Raw genomic sequence first — 22,983 nt, 5'->3', positions numbered from 1 at the left:
CTTTATTAAATGTAGGATCCTTAGGCAAAACAAAACTCTCAAGTTCTAATTGGGCATGCTCAGGCCTTAATCTTGTATCATATTTAGTCAATAACGCGTTATATATTTCAAAAAGTGGTATATTTCCATCTACCATTGTAGCTACACTATCATATACTTCTCCTGTTGTGCATCTTAGGAGTGTTACTTTAAATTTATGCTCAGATAATTTACATTGAGCTTGTGCCGCATTCATATTTCTTAAAAATTCTACAACGGAAGGAGTGTCAAAACCGTTAAATTTATGTCTAGTAGGAAAAGTGTGATTGATTAGACCTAGCTTTTCATCAGAAATAACTAAAATAGAACTGCAATCAAAACTTGGGGGGCAAATTGTTTCAGCATGATTGATATAGTTACTAAATGCTTTTTCTCTAACATGTTTCTGTAAGGCCTCATTAACATGTTGTTCTACTAAGTCTTCAATCTTACCCACTCTCCTATTGACATTATCATTAATACTAGTTTTTAAGTCCTTTAAATGTTCATTAAAATCATTAACAGTTTCATCTACTGATTTATCTTTAGGTAGATTTGTGTTCTTATTTAAATTATTTATTTGAGCAGTTAATTCAAGCAATTTACGGCCTAAGTTATTATCAATAGTATTATTAAACTTAATATCTTGTTTTAGTATCTCAACAGTATCATTTATATTATTTACTAAGTCTATGTCTTTTGCATTTCTAGACATAACTTTTTCAGTAATATTAAACTCAGGGTTAGTTTCATCTTCTACTAAATCCTGAGATGAGATTGGTAAACTTTCTAAGTCCCCTTGTCCGTCGGACTTAATAAGATTTGACATATTTCTCAAATAGTCAATATATTTTTCCCTACTCTTACTACGTTTTCTTAGTGATTTCATTTTGAATAAGTATAAAAAGATCCTTAATAGAAGTTAAAATATGACTGACTAAAACCACTATTGGTTTAAAAATTGTGGGATCAAAAATTAAGAAAGTAATGAAAAATATAGATGTTAATGAAATTATTAAACTTGAGATACAAGTATAAAAATTAATTTTGCTGGCTAAAATTTCTTTTTAATTAAACTTGAGATACTAAATTTTAAACTTGAGATTTTAAAATTTGAGATACAATTATAGAAGTTAGTCTAACTGATATAAAACTTCTTATTAAAGCTTATTAAAGAAGCTAGTCTAGTTGATATAAAACTTCTTAAAGGATTCCTCCCAATTTTCTTTGGTACAATAATGCAAAAAGAACCCTTTACTTAAAACTCACCGCGGATTTAATATACAAATGTAAAATTACTCTAACTGATATCAGAACTTTTTATAAGATTCCTCCCAAAATTTTTTGGTACAGTAATGCAAAAAGAATCTATCTCAAAACTTGCGGACTTAAAAAATGGAAATATAAAATTATTCTAATTGATATAAAACTTATTAGAAGATTCCTCCCAAAAATTACTTTTGGTACAGTAATGCAAAAAGAATCTATCTACACTCCTTTTTTTTAAATATTCTTACCAAATGTCTGGTTCAATGATGCAAAAAGAATATATATGAAAAATTGTACTTTAGAAATATTCTTACCAATTTTCTAGTACAATAATGCAAAAAGAATATACCTGAAAAAATTGTACTTTAGAAATATTCTTACCAATTTTCTAGTACAATAATGCAAAAATAATATACCTGGAAAAATTGTACTTTAGAAATATTCTTACCAATTTTCTACTACAATAATGCAAAAAGAATATACCAATTTTCTTGAAACTATTAAAAAAATATATGTATAAACTTCACTTTAAGATATTCTCACCAATTTTCTAATACACTATTCACTATTGAAAAAAAAAATATATATGTAAGAATTTGCACTTCACTTTTTAGTTATATTACTTTGCACTTCACTTTTTAATTATATTACTTTGCACTTGCACTTTAACCCTTTTGCATCTCTTTATAATGTAAAACCTGTTCAGCTTTAGTTTTTTTTTTGATGTAAAAAACAAACTAATATGCACCCCCCTTTACACCAAAAAAAAATATTGAACAACCCGATGTTGCACCAAATGATATGTTTTCTCCCAATTCTAATAAAACGTGCCAAGTTTCAGAACAAGAAGAGAATACCAACCAAGTTGAAGCCAATCTCCAACTCATATGACAAAGCATAAACTTAGCTACCAAACCGAATAAATTAAACGCAATATTGTCAAAGTTTACAACATTTAGCTGGTTAGGCTAAATTGATTCAAGTGATAGATGTGATAAACAATTCAACTTTGCCAAAGAAAAAAAGCAGTTCAATTCAATACTTTAAACTTAGATTAAAATCATGTTATGAAGTACTTATAAGCTATAATTTGTGAGAATATTAAATAAAGCTAGATTTTCCAAGAATAAATAAATAAAGATTTATCCAATGCTTAATTAAACTCTAGCAAGCTACCAGATGTATTTTGCTTTTCTTATAACAATAGAAACTCAGAGTAAACTGCATAGCCGGCTTATACAAGTACAACTTGATGCGCTACCGTACCCTTACTCCTAGAATCCAAGCTATTAAGCTACAGAGCTGTACTAATCAGTGTCCCAAAATCTAATTCAGCATGTATTATACAACTTAATATTTCTTATCAAGCATCCTTAAAGAGAGGTACAACTATAGAGGTTCCCATGTTCCGGTATGCTCCAGGGCCTCTGGAGTGTCAACCGGTGCGAGTGTCCCCCTAGGGCCGCGACCAATGGCCACAAATATACTAGCATTCTCTAGGGCCTCTAGAGTGTCATCTAGTTGCAATTGCTTGTACACAAGGTTCTCAATTGCATTTGTGTCGTGCGTTTCAGTCCCTAAAGCTCCAAACGCCTACAGATAGCTGTCCTTTAATCTCTAGTAATTTTACAAGACTTAAAATATTTGTATCTACTATATATGTAATTGCTAACCACGTTGATTCCTAACCCTCAACTAAGAATGATTCTATTTTTGCACTTGAATAATTCCTAATCAAGTTGGAGGAAAGAACTCCACTCTTTACTAACGTTTTCCAAAGGTACTAGGGCTTTCTAACAAGCTTTGATATTAGCAACTACTTTGAATTTCTAAATAAAAAGAAATCATCAAAGTATTTTTGAAGTTACTTTATATTTAGACAATATAGTAGCAAAGGTCCTTTAATAAGTTGTACATGTAGACTATCATAACCTAATGAATATCAACTATATACATAATCACTAATCACGCTATTCCCTCCGCAGGAATAACTCCGCTCTTTACTAATCGCTTCCAAAGGTACTAGGACTTTCTAACAAGCTTTAAATTAGTAATTATTTTGCTTTCTAAGAAAAAGTCTATTAGATAAAGAATATTTAAATAATAAACATTTACCAAGATAATATAGAGGCAAAGGTCCTTTAGTAAGTTATGATATGCTTATAAGTTAAGTTTTTAAATTAGTTTTACTTTTACTCTTAAACTGCTTAAGTAATGGCAAAATTAATACAAAGACCTAAGTGTTGTAAACACTTCCACGCGAAGATCTCCTATTATTTATTAACTTTTGTGCAATAAAGAACTGTTGTCTCACAACTTCAAGTTCAAATTATTCAATATATACCAAAGTGAAAAATGTACTAAGTGTTTATTGTTTATACTTTATTGTTGATTAAATGTGAGTATCATAGTTTAGTATTGTATTCTAACATAAGTATAATAATGTTTTTTAAGTTATTTTCAATTATTTTATATAAGGTTAAATATGTTTTATGACAGTTAAAACATATCTTTGGATTTGCAAAGTGTAAACCATAAGTTCTTAATAAGAAAGTAAACTTTAAACTTATAATATTTGATTCTTTAAGATTTTCTTTACACTTGACATGTAATTGTTTGTTATCCAAATACTTTGAAAAATAATCATCAAACTTCATTATGTTTTGTAAATTTACAAGTCCAAAGATATAATAGTTAAACTTAGATAAATTTGCTAAAGATAGATTTTTTAAGCAGCATAAGTATATGATTTTTCAGAACTTAGACTATTTCTCTATGTTTTGAGCTTCATTTGATTTTTACAAGTCCCAACAGGGAACTTGTAAAATTTCTATAAATCTCAATAAGAGTAAAACAGAAATTAAGATAAATGAAAAATTGATACACATAAAAATAAACACCATTCTTATCAAAACTAACAGAATGGTTAAGAAAAGAGATAGTATACAGATAAACACATTAGATAGGTTAAACATTAAGAGATACAGAGGTTAAATAAAAGATTACGAGTGAATGAGTGTGCAAGGCTCATTGAGAACCAAATACTTTGCTGCTCTATTTATACTGAGATCTTAGAATGTTCTAGAATTTAGTTAATGGCATAATCTGATGCAATCCTAGCTTTTTGTGCAATAAAAAGTATAACAAAAACTTCTACATCAGTTTTTGTCATATAATAAAGAAGATTCTGGAAACTTACACATGATGCAATATTAGCTGTTTATGTCATAATAAAACTTCTACATCAGTTTTTGTCATATAATAAAGAAGATTCTAGAAACTTACACATGATGCAATATTAGCTTTTTATGTATGACAAAAACTTATTCATTGGTTTTTGCTTGTATAATTAAAGTGTTTCTAAGAACATTCTAGTATCTATATACAATTACATAATACAAAATAATGATGAAATTATTGAATCACAGTAAATAACTATACTCTTGTTTCCTACAAAAAGTCTAGAATATTCTAGATATAAAACACAATTATATAACTTTGAATTGTTGTGCAATCCTAGTTTTTGCTCTTGTAAAATTGTAGCAAAAACTGCACTTTCTGTGGGAAACTCAAAATATACTAATACTTGGTTTTTTTTTATGTATTTTAAAACTACAATTCTTTTTATGTTTTTTTTTATTTTTAGAACTTTTTTATTTAGTTTACTGGACATTAGTCAAATTGATTTTTTTTGTGTATTTTTTAATAAAAAGTAAATCAGCAACACTTTATCAAATAAAAAACTTACCATTCTCTTTAATTACTTTCTTTCTGCCAGGTTTCTTTTTAACCACCTTTCTTTCATCTTCCAAATTATCTTTCTCTATTGCTTCGATGTCCATATTGTCATTTTCTATATCTTCTTCAAGATAAAATTCATCTTCTTTGTCTTCCTCCTTGATTTCAACATCAACCTAATTGGGATAGTTCTATCAAGAGTTTTAGAAAGTATACTATTTTTTCCTACTAAAAAGTTCACAATATTGCGACTAAAACATCGTATACTTATTTGTTAAAACATGGCAGAACCGGTTTTCAGCCATGCTAAAACATCATGTAGTGCATCGTATTACAGACAGTTTTTCACGAATATCAAAATAAAAATCTTATGATTAAAACTAGTTTTGTTAGTTCGGGCCTTCGGCCACCCCAGGTTTAACAAAACTGGTTTAAATCTTAAAAGTTTTTATTTTAATATCTGCAGAAAGGTGTCTATAATACTATGCGATTACTTTAACTCACCCAAATAATAATTCTTATTTAAACATTGATTTTTTATTGTAAGGAGAAGCAATAACAAAATATTTTGTTTCAATTATGATTACTTTTAGCAGATGGAGAGTTTATAGCAAAATAACTATTTTTCAGCTGTCATAAACCTTGAAAAATGTGGGAAGTATAATTTCAATAAAAATTTTTTTAATTAATTGCAAAATAAAGTTGCAGAATTACTTACATCTAGCATATCAAAATTAGCATCAGTCTTATTTTCTGTTGGTTTATTGTCATGAACTTCATTCTCTTTTTTTACATTGTTGTCCACTGTTAAAACGTCAAATAACAAGTCATAATCAATCTCGTTTCTATTCAATGAATCTTTTCTAAATATAAAAATCCAATAAACAACTAGGTAAAAAGAAACTTAAAAACAGATAATATTTTAAAACAAAAAGTCCATATTATATAACAATAGAGAATGAGCCTCGCTAATCAAGAATGACGAAAATGAAAGCCAGTCCAGCCCTTGCACCTTTGATTGCTGAACCTATATCAGGGAGATTTAGTAGCTAAAGGGTTCATTACATTGTATGCTAAAGCAGCAGTGCAGGTTTGTAAATAAGAAGGATCTTAAGGAATAAGACAATGTACGATAAGTTGATGCACATCGTACATTCCAAATGATGATAAAGAGAATTTCCCCTTTCTGTAGAATAAAAATATTGGTTGAAAATTTTGGACACGGCTAAAATGAAAACTTTGAGTACCCGTGTAATTTACAGTCTAATGTCCCCTCCCCGCTAAGAAGAAAATGGCACAAACCTTCCATAGAAGAAATCAATCATAGACATAAGTTGTGAGGTAGAAAAATTAGGTAGCATCACAGTTTGAACTTCTTCATCAGTTTCAGAAATCTTAATGGTAATATTTTATTGCACTAAAAGGCCTAATATAATATCTTATTTATTAAAGGAATATTTTTCCGATCTAGATAGGTATTAAATCTTGAAAATCTCAATTTTAGAGTTATTTATAGATTTTTATTTGACTGTGTAAGTCTAGAGATATTTCATCTAAACATAAACAAATTCCTTTAACTTTTATTTCAGTTCAACGAAACATTATATCATTTATATAATATACAACTGGCATAGTGGAAAAATTGAAGAAAAATAGATTTTTCTAGATGAAATATTCCCACTTGATTCTAGCACTTTTAATGAATTTTTCTTACTTTAAATATTTGTTTCAGCCAGCTACTTGTAGCTGCTAGCAATACCCTAAAATGAATATTTAGTTTTTAATATATATACTAGAAATCCAAAAACTTGAATCAAATAACATTTTCTAACATATTTTTTTTTCAAAGTTAATTATTGATGTTTGATTATTGAATTATTGTGTTAGTATATACGACTTTTAAAATGTTTTAGTACCTATATACCTAATATTATTTTGTTCATTAATCTATGTATTTTTATTGCTAAAAAAATTTTGAGATGCCTTAATCTTTCTATTTCTGTAAATTTACAATCTTTTTGTGACCTACCTATGAACTAATATTCTTCCATCCCTACAAATTAAAAGTACGTCCGGATTCAATTGGTTGCTACTTTCAGCCAGGCTAAATACATGTCTCTGTTTTAAAACTTCCACCATTTTGTCATCTGAAAATATTTAATTTAGTAATAGTTGCATGAAGTGCAGTGAACCTTAAATATTCTTTTTTGAATATGATAATGATGGGTCAGCAATGGAGATATTTAAAGAAATATTGATTTTTAGCAGACAGTTTTAGAGATATTCAAAAAAATTTCTAAAATTTGTGGTTGTTCATGATTCCATTTCGGAAAAAGGGGGGGGGGGGGGGGCGTAATGACATTTATTCGTAATCCGTGAGCAAAATGGTCTAAATATTTAGCTAGACCCTTCAAACTTGGTATATAAGCCTAGTCCTATAGGTATTACATCTAAATGGCAAAAAAATCCAAAATTTTTTATTTTAAGGTTAGGTTAGGTAAGAAAAACCCTGCGGAAATGGGGTTTTTAGGCTTTTTTGGTCTATTTTGATGTGGAAACTTACCTTAAATTGTTTTTTTCTTAGGGTTTTAACTTAAATACACTGTATCTATTCATATGGACATTATTTAAGATGATTCAGCAAGTCGGGAACCGACCCCAGGGGGCTAGGTGGGTGGCCCGCAGGGGTTAAGTGCCTTTTTCCCAATACATATGTTGTGATACATCTAATTATAGGTTTTTTAGGTCAAGGAACTCAAATTCAGATCAAATATAAGCATTAGACTAATCTGAAGCTAGCCCCATCGGGCTAGGTTGGTGGCCCGCAGGGGTTAAGTTCATTTTTTCCAATATATATCTTGTTATATATCAAAATATAGGTTTTTAAGGTCAAGAAACTCAAATTCAGAGCTAGAATTAGCATAAGACTTACCTGAAGCTAACCCCTGTGGGCTAGGTAGATCTTCTGCAGGGCTTAGGTGCATTTTACCTAACCTAACCTAGAAACTTACTTATTTTTTGTTTTTTTCCTTGGTTTTTACTTGGTTTTTTTTTAATAAACTTTGTCTATTAATGATGACTTTATTTAAGATAATCCAACAAGTCGGGAACCGACCCCAGCAGGCTAGGTTGGTGGCCCGCAGGGGTTAAGTGTATTTTTTCCAATATATATCTTGTAATATATCAAAATATAGGTTTTTTAGGTCAAGAAACTCAAATTCTGAGCGAAAATTAACATTTGACTAACCTGAAGCTAACCCCCCCGGGCTAGGTTGGTTTTCTGCAGGGCTTAAGAGCATTTACCTAACCTAACTTACTTATAGAAACTTACTTATATTTTTACATGTTTTTTTTCTTGAATAAATTTTGTCTATTAATGAGGACTTTATTTAAGATAATCCAGCAAGTCAGGGACCGACCCCAGCGGGCTAGGTTGGTGGCCCGCAGGGGTTAAGTGCATTTTTCCCAATATATATGCTGTGATACATCTAATTATAAGTTTATTAGGTCAGTTAACTCAAATTCAGAGCTAGAATTAGCATAAGACTAATCTGAAGCTAGCCCCAGCGGGCTAGGGCGGTGGCCCGTAGGGATTAAGTGCATTATTTTCCAATATACATCTTGTTATATATCAAAATATAGGTTTTTAAGGTCAAGAAACTCAAATTCAGAGCTAAAATTAGCATGAGACTTACCTGAAGCTAACCCCTGTGGGCTAGGTAGATCTTCTGCAGGGCTTAAGTGCATTTTACCTAACCTAACTTAGAAACTTACTTATTTTTTGGTTTTTTCCTTGAATGAACTGTGTCTATGAATTAGGACATTATTTTAGATGATCCAGCAAGCTGGGGACCTCCTTGAGTCAGCCTCCTGTATGAAGAATCTTTTAAATGATGGCTTTAGGACTGAACACTGTGTATCTATGTAAAACCTAGCCCGCCTGGGCCAGTCCCCAACTTGCTGGATCCTCTTAAATAATGTTCTCATGAACAGTTTATTCAATTAAATAACCTCCAAAAAAGTAAGATTCTAGGTTAGGTTTGGTAAAATGCATTTAAGCCTTGCAGGCAAGCCACCTAGCCCGCAGGGGCTAGCTTCAGATTAGTCTGATTCTATTATTAGCTCTAAATTTTAATTTCTGGACCTAAAAAACCTATAATTTTATGTATGACAGCACATACTTTTTGAAAATGCACTTAACCCTGGCGGGCCACCCACCTAGCCTGCTGGGGTCGGTCGCTGACTTGCTTGATCATCTTAAAAAATAAATAAACACAGATTATTCCAGGTTAGGTTAGGTAAAATGCACTTAAGACTTGCAGGCATCCCACCTAGCCCGCTGGGGCTAGCTTCAGATTAGTCTGATACTTTTATTAACTGTAAATTTGAGTTTCTGGACCTAAAAAACCTATAATTTGATGTATGATAACACATACTTTTTCTGAAAAATGCAATTAACCCCTGCGGGCCACCCAACTAGCCCGCTGGGGTCGGTCTTCGACTTGCTGGATCATCTGAAATAAGATCCTCATGAATGGACAGTTTATTTGAGAAACAAAACCTAAAAAAATAATATTAAATGTAAGTTTCTAGGTTAGGTTAGGTAAAATGCACTTAAGCCCTGTGGGCAACCCAACTAGCCCGCTGGGGTTAGCTTAAGATTATTCTAATGCTTATTTTAGCTCTGAATTTGAGTTCTTGACTTTAAAAACCTATATTTTGATATATCACAAGATGTATTTTGGAAAATAATGCACTAAACCCCTGCAGGCCAGCCACCTAGCCCGCTGGGGCTAGCTTCAGATAAGTCGGTCCCCGACTTTCTGGATCATTTTAAATAAAGTCCTCATTAATAAACCCAGTTTATACAAGAAAAAAACCTGTAAAAATTTAGGTACGTTTCTAGGTTAGGTTAGGTAAATGCCTTTAAGCCCTGCAGAAAACCAACCTAGCCCGGGGGGGGTTAGCTTCAGGTTAGTCTAATGCTAATTTTCGCTCAGAATTTGAGTTTCTTGACCTAAAAAACCTATATTTTGATATATTACAAGATATATATTGGAAAAAATGCACTTAACCCCTGTGGGCCACCAACCTAGCCCGCTGGGGTCAGTTCCCGACTTGTTGGATTATCTTAAATAAAGTCATCATTAATAGACAAAGTTTATTAAAAAAAACCAAGTAAAATTATGAGTAAGTTTCTAGCTTAGGTTGATAAATGCTCTTAAGTCCTGCAGAAAACCAACCTAGCCCGGGGGGGTTAGCTTCAGGTTAGGCTAATGCTAATTTTCGCTCAGAATTTGAGTTTCTTGACTAAAAAAACCTATATTTTGATATATAACAAGATATATTTTAGAAAAAATGCACTTAACCCCTGCGGGCCACCAACCTAGCCCGCTGGGGCTAGCTTCAGATTAGTCTAATGCTTATTTTAGCTCTAAATTTGAGTTCCTTGACCTAAAGAACCTATAATTAGATGTATCACAACATATGTATTGGGAAAAAGGCACTTAACCCCTGCGGGCCACCCACCTAGCCCCCTGGGGTCGGTCCCCGACTTGCTGAATCATCTTAAATAATGTCCATATGAATAGATACAGTGTATTTAAGTTAAAACCCTAAGAAAAAACAATTTAAGGTAAGTTTCCACATCAAAATAGACCAAAAAAAGCCTAAAAACCCCATTTCCGCAGGGTTTTTCTTACCTAACCTAACCTTAAAATAAAAAATTTTGGATTTTTTTGCCATTTAGATGTAATACCTATAGGACTAGGCTTATATACCAAGTTTGAAGGGTCTAGCTAAATTTTTAGACCATTTTGCTCACGGATTACGAATAAATGTCATTACGCCCCCCCCCCCCCTTATTGCAAGCATAAATCACAAAAATACCGTGCTTTACATTAGTGTTTAATAGTGTTTTTAGGGAAGTAAGTAATAAACAATATGGCACCTTGCAGCTTAATATAAATTTAATAGGCATAGGTATTATCATAACAGTATAATTTTCAAGTCTTGATATTTTGAAATAAATGGTAAAAATTGTAAGTAATTTCTTAATTGAAAAGGACAAAAATAGAAAAATACTGGGTTCACTAATTTAAGTTCAAATCTATTTAGTGCAACTACCCCTTTACTTAATCTAAAATTAAGAAATATCAGGTTTAACAACTGCAGCCAAAGAGATAGAGTCTACATTTAATGTTCCATGTCTTTTCTGTTTGTGTTTCTTCAGGTTCTCTTTACAGATGAATACACACGTGCATTCATCACAAGTAAATCTCATTCCTTGATGTTTAACCTGAAACAAGGAGGACAATATATGATATACATATTACCCAATGATAATAGACAAAAATACCCTTTCTATAGATTACAATTAGTGGTTAAAACGTTTGGACACCCAGCTTAATGAACCAACCAATCAAAATTCAATATAAATCCCCGAAGTTGTTGACTTAACGAATAAGAAAACGTTATTATAAAACTTTGGGGACTAGTGTAATAAACAGCACAATGTCCCCTTCCTTCCTGTTGCTTCATACCTTTTTATGTTTTTTCACAGTGGCCTTAGCTAAAGCTGAATACTCGCAGACGTCACAGTAAAATCTCAAACCTAAAATTACAATGGATATTAGATATACGTAGATACTATGACAAGGGAAAATTTGCCTTCAATTTAGCTTGCTAATGTAGAACTCATTTAAATTATAGGTCAGTGTGTTCATTCAGTAGGAGGAGAGGGAATGGGGTAAAGAGGGTAGATAGAAGGTATAGTTATTTTAGCCAGCTGCGAGCATCACTTTTTCACAGTACATGAAAATAGGGTGCAACATCCAAGTAATAATATATCGATTGAAATTACATAGAAAAAATTACAGTAGACTGACATATTTTTTGAAACTTTTTTATTCAATGTGTTTCTGATCTCTTAACAAACGAAACCAGAATAATATCAGTTTTAGGTATATTTAATTATATTAAAATTGACGGTTTCCCTAAAAGTGCATAATGAAAAAAAAATCAAGTTTGAAACCGATGATATCCGCTGGATTAGGGTAAAAATAATCATGTAATGCATCGTATTACAAACAATTTTCTATGATTTTTAAAATAAAAAACATAAAATTATACATTTCAGCTTTTTTTAGATCAGGCTACCAAACTATTTTCTATCTTTCATCTATTATTATTTTAATATCCGTGAAAAGCTTTCTATAATAAGATGCGATATTTAACTATTAAGATGATACCTTCATGTCTTTTGGCTTTGTGTTTCTTTAATTCTGAAGTATTCCTGGCAATATATTCACACAAATCACAGAGGAACTTTATTCCAAGATGCTCCACATTTCTAACAAACCACAAAACCATTTGGTTATTATCTTCTCCAATCCTAATTTATCAGTGGGGAAATTGTACTTTAGATTGTGTTCAAAACTTTTCAACCAAAGTTTAGACCTACAGAAGGCGTATCTTTTTTTCATATTAATTTATCGTCTTTTGTCTTATCCCTTAAGATCCATGTAATTTACTTATATTTTACTGACACAATTTTTATAAATGCAAAAGGGCTAGAAAAATTGAGGCGGCCACAGGAATCTAACAAACCTAACCTAACACTAGTTCTTCAAGGTTTAGACAAAAATGCCCTGACTTATAACTATAACATTAATTTTATGTTTTTCTTCAATGTTTTCACTATGTTACAGCAGAAATCCTTAAGATTAAATTAAATATAAAGTCGGATGGTTGATGTGGCAACAGTCCTTCCAGTAAGAACGGGGTTTATGCAGAAAAGCCAATATTTTGTTTCCTGTGATCTCGTAAGCTGGATCTTGATTTCGAAGAATAGTCACAAAATTCACACTGCAAACGGATTCCTTAACAATAAATATTCTACTATCTGTTTACGATATCCTAAACGGCTCTAGAGGGTTATGAAAATGCTTTAGCAATTTTTCTATGGAAAAGACAGTCCTACATCTTTCCCTTTCAAATTAAATACCTTAATCAAAACTTTAAAATAATTTTAATGAGAGAAGGGATAATTTTGTTTATTATCATATGGGATGTACATCAATTTAACGTCCATTGTCTAATCCAATTAGAATCCTGCGTAAATGTTACCTTCATGAATGCTAGCCTTATGTAGAGATAGAGTTTGTAGTTCGGCTGCAACGTAATCACACTTTAACAAGTAAATAAAATTAAATGATTTTTTTTTGTACAAACTTTTTTTATCAAAATTCTAATATCATATGTATGTACTAAATTAATTTAGGGGCGTCGTAGCTCAGTGGTAACGCACTGAGTTACGGTGATGAGAGTTCGAGTTCTAGTCTCCATGTGGCAACTTGAATTTCTCAGTTGAATACATTCACGCAACTTCCCCTGGTTGTGTAAGAAGGGGATTATTGAGTAAGTTTGGATACTCAATAGTCAAGTACATAATATCAGTACTACCCTTATCCCAAGCTCCTCTGCGGAGAGCGTCATTCATTACGGTGACTTAATTTGGGACACCTGCAATACTCGGCAAGGGTGAGGTAATAATGAGTAGCTCTCATGAGATAGCGGGTCAAGACATAATGTACTTGAACGTGGAGCTTGATAGCCCTAGTGGCTATACAAAAGTGTCTCAGCCTACTCCATGACTACTTAGGTCCAAACCCTAAGAGAATTGGCTAATCAATCAATCAACTAAATTAATTGGAGTATTGTCGGTCTGTCTGTGACATTCACTACTTTTGATTATTTTAATTTTTACATATCATCCATAGTTATCCGCGGAAAATAAAATGTAAAAAAAAATAGGGTTTAGTCCTTTCCACGACATCCCTCCATAAGGAGCGATTCTTCGTATTTTTAAAATCGCTTTTTATAGGTTATTTTAGGTTAGGTTAGGTTATATTGTGTTAGGGGATTGTCCCACAGGGTTAGGTAATTGGCCCCGCAGGGTTAGAGCCCCCCGCAGGGGCTAGAAATAGGAGAAAAGCTACTGTGAAAAATACGAAGAATCGCTCCTTATGGAGGGATGTCGTGGAAAGGACTATACCCAAAAAATATTTAGTTCTGCTTTGTTGGTCCCGATAGGTCTAAGGCTTGGCCCAACTAAACAGGGATTAATTATAATATTTTATTTTTCGTGAAAAATTATCTATAAGACGATACTAAAATTTTCAGTCTGTCTCAGAACTGGTTCTAATCCAGTGGAAAATAATCAGTTTCAGAGCCATACCTACTAGAAAATAAACTTTTAAGGTGCAAGTAATATCGCCTAAATTATTTGCCTGATCACAAAGAAACTTTTTGGGTTCGTGGTTGATTCTTGTATGCTTCTTAAGATCCTGAATAAAAGTATGCATAGACGTCCAAGGGGGGGGGGGGGTAGGAACCCCCAAAAATTTTTTCATTTTACCCCCCCCCCCCCCATTTAAAATTTACCCCTACCCTAGGGGTGCCTGCGGCACCTCCAACCATTTAGGAGGGGGTTTTTACCCCCCCCCCCCAAAATAAAAAATCTCTAACAAAAAATAATTTTGCGCGCTCAGCGCGCATTTTTAATACTAAATAATCAAATTACCCCCCCCAAAAATTTTACCCCGGGGGTAAATTTTGGGGGGGGGGTAAACAAAATTCACACCTGCCAACAGATTTCAGGGGGGTAATTACCCCCCCCCCCCCTAAGCAAATTTTACTCCCGGGGTAAAAATTTTGAGGGGGGTAAAAAAAATTTGCGGCGCGCTTCGCGCGCCATTTTACCTCCCCCGCCCCCAAAATAAAAACCTTGGACGTCTATGAAAGTATGGATAGTGATTACTAGGCTGTAGACAGGCAAAATACCAGGGACTAGGGGACATTGTAAAATAAATCAAACTGACTCAAAAATTTTCAGAACTTTTTATTGAATTTGAAGGTCGGTTCTAGACTAATAATAGTGACTAAAAGTTTCAATCAATATCTTTTTTATGTGGGTAATTTTGTCAATTTATCCTCCTTTATTGTCTTATCCCTAAAAACCCCTGCATAATACAAATTACAAGTAGAGCCTAATGGTCTCACTGTAGGCAAATTACTTGGAATCAATTGCATAACAAATTCTACAGGCCTTTCAGCGGTTAAAACCCTCCTTCTGCTCAAGATAACAATCACTTACGTGGCACGACCTTGGTTAGAGTGGGTCGATTTTGAAAATTTTTTTCTGAGACCAAAGCGGTAACTTGCACATGATTTTATAGATATAATACACCTCTGGATGATTCAAAATCCAGAGGTGTATTATATTTTTCAAAATCATGTGCATTGTGCAAGTTCCTGCGTTGGTCTCAGAAAAAAATATCCAAATTCGACCCACCCTAGTATAGGTATTCAAAATATTTATTTAGTGTATTGTTCGTTCCATTTCAAGAAAATCATATCCAATAAGCTATACCTAGTATATTTCGCACCGTAAATTCTCTGAAAGACGTTTTAAATTGTTATTACCTTTAATGTATTACCAACATATTGACATTTTGAGCAGGGAAACGTTGAAGAATCATGTTTACTGTTCTTATGATGTCTCAAACTAAAACAAAATTTTTCCTCTTATTTTTAAAATCAAATTGAAAAAAGAGGAGTTGGGTAGTTTTTACTTTTCTATATGCTTAAACTTAAACGATGTCCGAACCCTGCGGGGCAATAACATAAATTAAAACATAACCTAAATTAAAACATTAACACAGGAAAAACTACCACCCTTATTTTCAACTAAATGGGAGGATTTCTGTGTTCGACTAAGCACTTTCAATATCCCTTGAACTAAATTAGCTTGGATTCTTTAATATTTCATTCCAATAAATGAGATTATTTTATTCTATAAAAATCACATTCTGGATCATGGAAAGAAAACGAAGTTGCGGGTTTCGTCGTATTTTAACAGTAGCTTTTCTCCTATTTCTAGCACCTGCGGGGGGCTCTTGCTCTGCAGGGCAAATTTTCTAACCTTTCAAAAGCTACGGTGAAAATACGATGAAACCCACAACTTCGTTTTCTTTCCATGACCCAAATTGTTGTCTTACTTGGACCAGTCCTGTGTAAAGTAGTCACATTGGTCACAAATGTACTTGTATCCTGAAAATAAATAAACAAGTAAATGCAAGTTTTTTCTACTTAAAAATAAGGGATAGCGCAGCAATAAAAAAGATTAATAATCTTATATATTCTCTCAATTTCATAGCTTGTGCAATATGGTTAAAAACTGACACAGTAATTTGTATTAACCATTGAAGTTAGAATAGGTAGTAGAGCTTTTAGTGTGTGTGTGTGTGTGTGTGTGTGTGTGTGTGTAGCCATAGTTTCTTAGTGTTTGGACCTAAGTAGTCATGGAGTAGGACGAGACACTTTTGTATGCTAGCACCAGGGCCAGCTCAAGGTCCACGCACAAGTACAAGTACTTGACCCGCTGTCTCAAGGGACCTACTCTTTATTACCTCACCCTCGCCGAGTATGGCAGGTGTTCAAAATTAAGTCACCGAAATGAATGACGCTCTCCACAGAGGAGCTTGGGTAAGGGTTGTACTGATATTATGTACTTGACTATTGAGTATCCAAACTACCCAATTATCACCCTTCTTACACAACCAAGGGGAAGTTGTGTGAATGAATTGCGACTGAGAAATTCGAGTTGCCACATGGGGAAAAACAATGTAAATTTACTAGAAGCCATATTACCAATTGGTCCTTACAAAGTTTCAATTTTATTTCAGGCTAGCCAGGCAGAATAAACCTAATGATAAGTACAATGGACGATAAATTGATGTGATGATCATCCATAAACATGATAAACAATTACCCCTTCTGTAAATCAAAACTATTGGCTGAAACGTTTGCTTGTATTTTTAGCCACCGAATAATAAAACAAGATTATAAAACATTGGGTACTATAATTAATAACAGTCCCTCCCATACTAACCTTCATGCTTGACTTTGATATGTTCTTTTAGTTTATTTATTCTTGATCCAACGTAACTGCATTGACCACATGGAAAAGTTATTCCCTAAATAAAATTATAAAAAAAATATTGAAAAAAATCATTAGTGGTAGGTATGCTTTGTTTAAAAACTAATATTGTTTGGATAAATTCTAATTTGATAAGTTTTAGTGTAAGTAAAACATAATTTGAACCTGGTGAGTTTGTTGTTTGTGTATCTCTAAACTAGACTTGTTTTTACATTCATAGCTGCATTTTTCACATTTTAATTTCAATCCTAAATAAATTAAATAAAAGTAACAGAATGTATGTCTTGCTCTCTGTGTTTCTGTCTGTGTGTACATAAGGATCTAGCTAACCACTGAACCGATATGTTTCTCTTTACTGTGTAGCTTCTCATGGGTCAGGGGAAGATTTATAACTATTTAGGGGGAGAGTACCACCACGCTCCCAAGAGAAATTGCCCAAAGAAAAAAAGACCCCCCCCCAAATTATTTTACTTTTTCTTTTTAAAACTAAAATGAAAGAGAGAGTGGGGTCGACTTCAACCACCACCTCAACTACATTAAGTACCCCTACAGGCCTCTAGGGGCGTATCTGCTAGTATTCAATTATAGTTCTAATTATGTATGATCTAGAACACAAAATGATTATTTTGAAAAATTAAAAGTTAAATCTTTACCTTTATGATCTATATTTATGTGAATATCTAAGTTTTCTATCTTTGTATATTTTTTATCACAGGTATTACATTTAAATCTTCCACTTTCAAATATTATTTTATGCTCCTAGTTAAAAATACATTAATTCAGAGCAGGGATCTAAAGTGATAAGACAATGGCCGATAAATTGATGTGTATCCTGAATGATGATACACAAAATTATCCCTTCTGTATATTACAATTAGTGGTTGAAACGTTTGTACACTCAACTTGATAAACCAACCAATCAAATTCAATTAGAGTCCCCAAAGTTTTGAGCCAACTAATAAGAAATCAACATTATAAAACTTTGGGGACTAGTGTAATAAATAGTCCAAGGTTCTCTCCCTTCCTGAGATATTCATTATTCATACATTAGGAACTTCTATGTATGTTAGACGTAAAACATATTAACTGTAGATTAGTCACGTGACTTAATGGGTGGGAAAGATTTGGCCCATTCGCAGGCAAAACTCATTAAGTAGATAACTAAGGCAACAAGACAATAGCTTTTCAATCAAATGATTAAGGTTAGAGCAGCTAAATTCTGGAATGATCTTCCTGTTCATGTGAAAAAGGCCGTGACTTTATCTACATTCAAGAAAGGACTTGATAGTCATATTCAGACTTTGGCCTAGATATTCAGACCTCTTACTATGACCCTACTTGGGTTCTTAAGAGTAAAATAACAATAAACAATTATCTGCCATTCAATGCTCATTTGGATGTTCAGACTTAACAAAATTGGTTGAATCAATGTCTTTCCTTTAGATAATGATCTGATAAATTTTCTTTTGTTTCAACTGAAAACTCACAGATTACACAAGAATTCTTACTGCTTTTCTAAATTAGGAATAATTTCAATTAGAAGGTACTTTTTTGACAAAGAGGAATTTTTACGGAAAAAATATAGTAACATTCATGTCTATACTAGTATTATTTCATTCATTTTAGCTAATTGGGCATTATTACCTAATATGTAACCAGCGGGTTTAGCGTAAATGATAGGGTGCCTGCTTGCTAACTTACTTAACATAATCTTAATTAACAAAGATACTTATATAGAGTGATACTTACTTTTGATTCTTGAGGTTTACTTTTCTGAGTAATGTCCAGATTTTCCCTTACTTTTTCGGTCTCAAGAGAATCCGCTTCAACTAAAAAGTACATTTAACAGAGTTAGAATTTTTAAAATACCTGCGATGATCGATGGTCATAAAAAATTGGGAGAGAACATTATAGGTAAAAATAAACGTTTCTGATGGATAGACAACCGCAAATATTTAATTTATATAGAATAGCTTCGCTGATAAAAAGTGGAGAAAATTATTTGTTGAACTGTTTATGTTCTCGAGATAATTTCAAATGGTATAACTAAGATAAAAATTATTAAAAACTTTATCATGTTACCTTTAACTTCAAATTTCATTTCCATGATTATATCCTCTTCTAAATCCTTTAAAAAGTGAAGATTAAACTATGAACTACTTACCTATCTTATTTGATAAAAAAATATATATTTGGTAGGTATGGTATCCCCCCCCCCCTCATTTTTTCAATTATTTTGAAACTAAAGGAATTAACCTCGTTGGTGTCATTGGTTTCTATGTTATCAAACTGTGGAAGGGAGTAGAGTTCTGGTTCTTTCATCTCAAAATCTTCTGTTTCATTTTTTAGTTCATTGTTTACACATTCAGGTAGGTGGATTATATTGGTGTAATTTAAATTGTCTGTTATAGGGAGAGTTGGATTGTTACCTAAAAAAAATATTTTAAAAAACAAATAGGTATATTAGCATTACCTATTTGCGATGATTATAAACTGTAACTAGGTATAAACTTTATGAAACTTAAGCTATATTTTTAATTTTAGTCATACATTTAAAAGAATTTTATTTCTTATAATAAGATTTTAAACTTATCAAAACTTAAAAATCATTCTTTTGTAAAAAATGCAGTTCAGGAATGTGCCTTATTCTCGCAAAATCAGCATGAATATCCCTATAAATGTGATGAAGTTCTACATTATTCTTGTTACTTATGCTTTACACTATTTCTAAAATGGTAACTTACACTATCACAAATGAGATATTTTTAGTGTAACTCAAAATCCGCCTGGTAAAAGTTTTTTTCTTTCCATGATCTTCTTTGCTAACATATATTTTCCAATAATGCGTCGAGACATAAATATATCGCAGAAAATAAGTTGAACTAGTAGGTTCTCTGGACATGTTCTTACCAGTATTTGAATTTTCAGTTTCTTTCTTAATCTGTCTGAAGTCCCAAAATTGTAGTTGGTTGCAAATATCTGAAAATTCAATTTCAGAAGATCTGAAAAGAATTGTGGTTAAATACGATTAAATCAAGGATCGAACAATGGAGGATACTTGATTCCCTAATGATGATAAATAAAATAACAGCTCCATTGAAATTATTGATAAAAACTATGCACACTTCTAGATTAAGGCAATCAATCAAAAGGGGGGAGGCGGATGTGCCACTTTTTGAAACCAAAACTAAAAGTCAAAGGAATTCAACTAAAAAAAGAGTTACAGGTCTGAGATTTTGTATGGCAGTTGCTTTATAGGGTTACAATATGGAACAGTGAAGAAACGGCGGCGCAACCGCCGAAAACAGCCGAGAAATTGCAAAAAAATTTCGGCGGGAAACGGCGGTTTTCGGCGGTTGCGCCGCCGTTTCTTCACAGTTCCATATTGTACCCCTATAAAGCAACTGCCATGCAAATCTCAGACCTGTAACTCTTTTTTTAGTTGAGTTCCTTTGTTGACTTTTAGTTTTGGTTTCAAAAAGTGGCACATCCGCCTCCCCCCTTTAATAAATTCCCTCTTCTATCTCAAAATTAAAATGTATTCTAATATAATGTATGAATGTTTAGTTTCTTTACCTGCCATAAATAAAATCTAAAACTCTTTTCAATTCATTAGAATTAAAGTCGACCATAGTTATTACTTGAAGTTCCTCATCAGAATCAGAAATCTGCGGAAAAAAGTTTTATTTTTGGTTCAACAAGGATTACAACATACCTTAGTAGCGAAGCAAAAAAACTTGGAGGGAAAAACAGGCAAAGTTATGTTATAGAGCAGATGTTCAGAAGTCGTAACAAAGAGAGAAACAAGAAGAAAGAGAAAGAATTATATAAAAAATCCCTAAACCTTTATAAAAATATACATTTAAGGGGGGGGGGGGGGGGGTTTAATGCAACCATCTCGTAATCAATGTATAAATGGCACTTAGAATTCGAATTTTGATCTGAAATTTTGCATGAGTTATCCTTGGTAGGTCTATTTTCCCTAAATCGAACAAAAAGTTGGAACCCCCCTCCCCCCCTTTCTTTCCATCTTATATAGCAGGCGAGAAAATCATATGTCCTCCTTAGCGGTCTTACGAGCAGAAAAAATAAATTAGAGTAGTTTGGCTACTTATCAAAGGCGTTATGAAAATGGTTTTTCTTCTTCGAACTTTTTATTTATTTAGTTCTAGGCTACGTGTAGGCAGTCACGACATGGTATTATAAAATGTAACAAAACTTTAAGTATTTATATTACCTTTAAAATGTCTTTGAACCATTTACTACAGGATGCTAATACTAGTCTACAAAAAAAAGAAATATAATTTATCTCTTTCATCTCATAAAATAAATAAGTTGGTAGTAAGGTTATTGTTTTTGGTCGATAACTAGAGACAAAACAAGACAGAATAAGCGCAATCGAAGGGTTAGTTATCTGCAAATTTTGAACTGTAAGTGCTCTTTGACCTATACAGGTCTAGGCCTGTTCTACGTTGTTCTAAGTGGGTTAAACGTTTTTGTAAGTTAAGGTATTAAATTATTAATCAGGCTGGAATGATCTGCTCTCGAATAACAGAGGCCTTATTCTGGAGCATATTTTATGCTATCTAACGAAGGATTTTTTTAAACAAGGCTTAGTACAACAGAAAAAGAAAAAAGAAAAAATTTATGACTATTAATAGCAGTGTTCTGGAGCCGGAGCCGGAGCCGGAGCCGGGAGCCGGGAGCAGCAACATTTTTGGTGGAGCCGGAGCCGGATCCGGAGCCGTATTTTTCGTTAAAAACGGCTCCGGCTCCGGACTAGCTAAAAATGATTTTTTAAAGTAATATTATAATTTGGCAACGGTCTATTTCCATATAATAAACTGAAAAACTATTGTTACTTAACAAATAGACACACATCCTTCTACTTTTATATAGCTTTAATCAAATAAAAGCAAAATATTTTATATTATTTATTTTATTTTATCAAATTCAATAATGAAAAAACTTTGATATATTAATTTTAAGGTAGGAGCCGGAGCCGGAGCTGGAGCCGGAGCCGGAGCCGGGAGCCGTATTTCCAAATACGGCTCCGCGGAGCCGGAGCCGGAGCCGGAGCCGCATCAAAATTATACGGCTCCGGTACCCTGATTAATAGCTACCTATAGTTACCTATGAGTATAAAATTCCACATTATCACAGATAAGTTTTATATCAAAATTTGAATAATTTTGAAACGAAAAGCAGTCTCTTGTTCGTTTATAAAGCATTTTCATTTTCTGAAATATGAATTGTATTATAAATACTCGTTGTATATTTAAGTGATTTGACTCCACATTAAATAATAGCGGCGCAGCCGCCAGCAAGAGTAGTAAAACCATCTCGAATACCTACAATTTAGAAATAAAATAGCTCAAACCTTTAATTAAAAGAACAAGCTATGAAGCTTCCTTAAAATAATTAGAGAACTAAAAGATCTTAAAGGACAAAAAACCTTACCTACTACTTTAAAAAATACTAGCGGCTATGCCCCTAGAAGCCTCTAGGGGCACTTAAAGTAGGAAGAGAAAAGTCGACCTCATCCTATTTTTAATTTGAGTTTCAAAAGATTAAAAAAGGATTTCTTGGGGGTAGGGGAGTTAAGAAACCCTCCCCCAAAATTAGTTTAAAACCTTCCCAGGACATATAAGAAGCTTCATTGTAAAGGAGAACAATATTGGTGCATTGGTTAGCAAGATCCTTGGGAACAGACAAAAAACGCTTACTACTTCATATAATAGGATTTAAAAGCACTAAAACTGCATAAATCAATTAATATGAATATTGATAAAAGCATACATTTTTTTTACATATATATCATTGTAAGGTAAATTGTTGAAGACAACAATGGAATAAATAGAAAATTTTGGGCCGAATATAATCTAAAGCACTGACCCCACAGGTAAAGACTACACAAACAAAGTTAAAGAAAGATTTATGTTTGGTTGGCTGGGAGA

At 32.6% G+C, this 22,983-nt stretch overlaps 3 protein-coding genes across 15 annotated transcripts in view; 1 reads left to right on the top strand and 2 right to left on the bottom strand.

The window, feature by feature from the left end:
• The window catches only part of LOC145333092 (uncharacterized), a 32,303-nt gene extending 24,949 nt beyond the window's left edge, over positions 1 to 7,354 (bottom strand). For all 3 annotated transcript variants that reach the window (XR_013884451.1, XR_013884450.1, XM_080178251.1), the window contains exons 1-5: positions 7,055 to 7,354; positions 6,740 to 6,785; positions 6,328 to 6,419; positions 5,744 to 5,888; positions 5,036 to 5,201 (exon numbers count right to left, since the gene is read on the bottom strand). Coding sequence is in view for 1 of the 3 variants with exons in the window: in XM_080178251.1 (XP_080034377.1) it covers positions 5,036 to 5,201; positions 5,744 to 5,888; positions 6,328 to 6,419; positions 6,740 to 6,785; positions 7,055 to 7,164 (559 nt within the window). In the remaining 2 variants the exon portion in view is untranslated. The remainder of the gene's footprint in view (positions 1 to 5,035; positions 5,202 to 5,743; positions 5,889 to 6,327; positions 6,420 to 6,739; positions 6,786 to 7,054) is intronic.
• GCS2alpha (glucosidase 2 subunit alpha) overlaps positions 1 to 22,983 on the top strand; it is a 220,187-nt gene that overhangs the window by 175,601 nt on the left and 21,603 nt on the right. The gene's annotated exons all lie outside the window — the stretch shown is intronic.
• Positions 10,939 to 22,268, bottom strand: LOC145333089 (uncharacterized). 2 transcript variants are annotated; one of them, XM_080178246.1, is made up of 19 exons: positions 22,160 to 22,268; positions 21,264 to 21,309; positions 20,603 to 20,694; positions 19,937 to 20,005; positions 19,283 to 19,455; positions 19,109 to 19,154; positions 18,776 to 18,855; positions 18,466 to 18,541; positions 17,680 to 17,787; positions 17,192 to 17,274; positions 16,979 to 17,063; positions 16,086 to 16,137; positions 15,511 to 15,592; positions 14,316 to 14,372; positions 13,153 to 13,213; positions 12,841 to 12,905; positions 12,276 to 12,378; positions 11,568 to 11,638; positions 10,939 to 11,323 (listed from the first exon to the last, which is right to left on the bottom strand). In XM_080178246.1, the coding sequence occupies exons 3-19, from the start codon at positions 20,607 to 20,609 to the stop codon at positions 11,171 to 11,173; spliced, it is 1,371 nt and encodes a 456-aa protein (XP_080034372.1). In that variant the 5' UTR covers positions 20,610 to 20,694; positions 21,264 to 21,309; positions 22,160 to 22,268; the 3' UTR covers positions 10,939 to 11,170. The 2 variants fall into 2 exon arrangements, with proteins under 2 accessions (XP_080034372.1, XP_080034371.1); XM_080178245.1 differs by having other exon boundaries at positions 12,276 to 12,379; positions 12,842 to 12,905; positions 19,937 to 20,028; positions 22,160 to 22,262.

Source organism: Acartia tonsa, chromosome 12 (genome assembly GCF_053477335.1).
Source record: "Acartia tonsa isolate MP-2025a chromosome 12, ASM5347733v1, whole genome shotgun sequence".
Lineage (NCBI taxonomy): Eukaryota > Metazoa > Arthropoda > Copepoda > Calanoida > Acartiidae > Acartia > Acartia tonsa.
The sequence above is the reverse complement of the archived record's forward strand: the minus strand, read 5'-3'. Positions and strand labels throughout refer to the sequence as shown.

Coding starts and splice junctions, on each gene's coding strand:
- LOC145333089 (XM_080178245.1), bottom strand. CDS start 22,257: ATGCTTTATAAACGAACAAGAGACTGCTTTTCGTTTCAAAATTATTCA. Junction 18,856..19,108: donor AATGAAATTTGAAGTTAAAG/GTAACATGATAA, acceptor TGTACTTTTTAG/TTGAAGCGGATTCTCTTGAG. Junction 12,906..13,152: donor TAAGGCTAGCATTCATGAAG/GTAACATTTACG, acceptor TTTATTGTTAAG/GAATCCGTTTGCAGTGTGAA.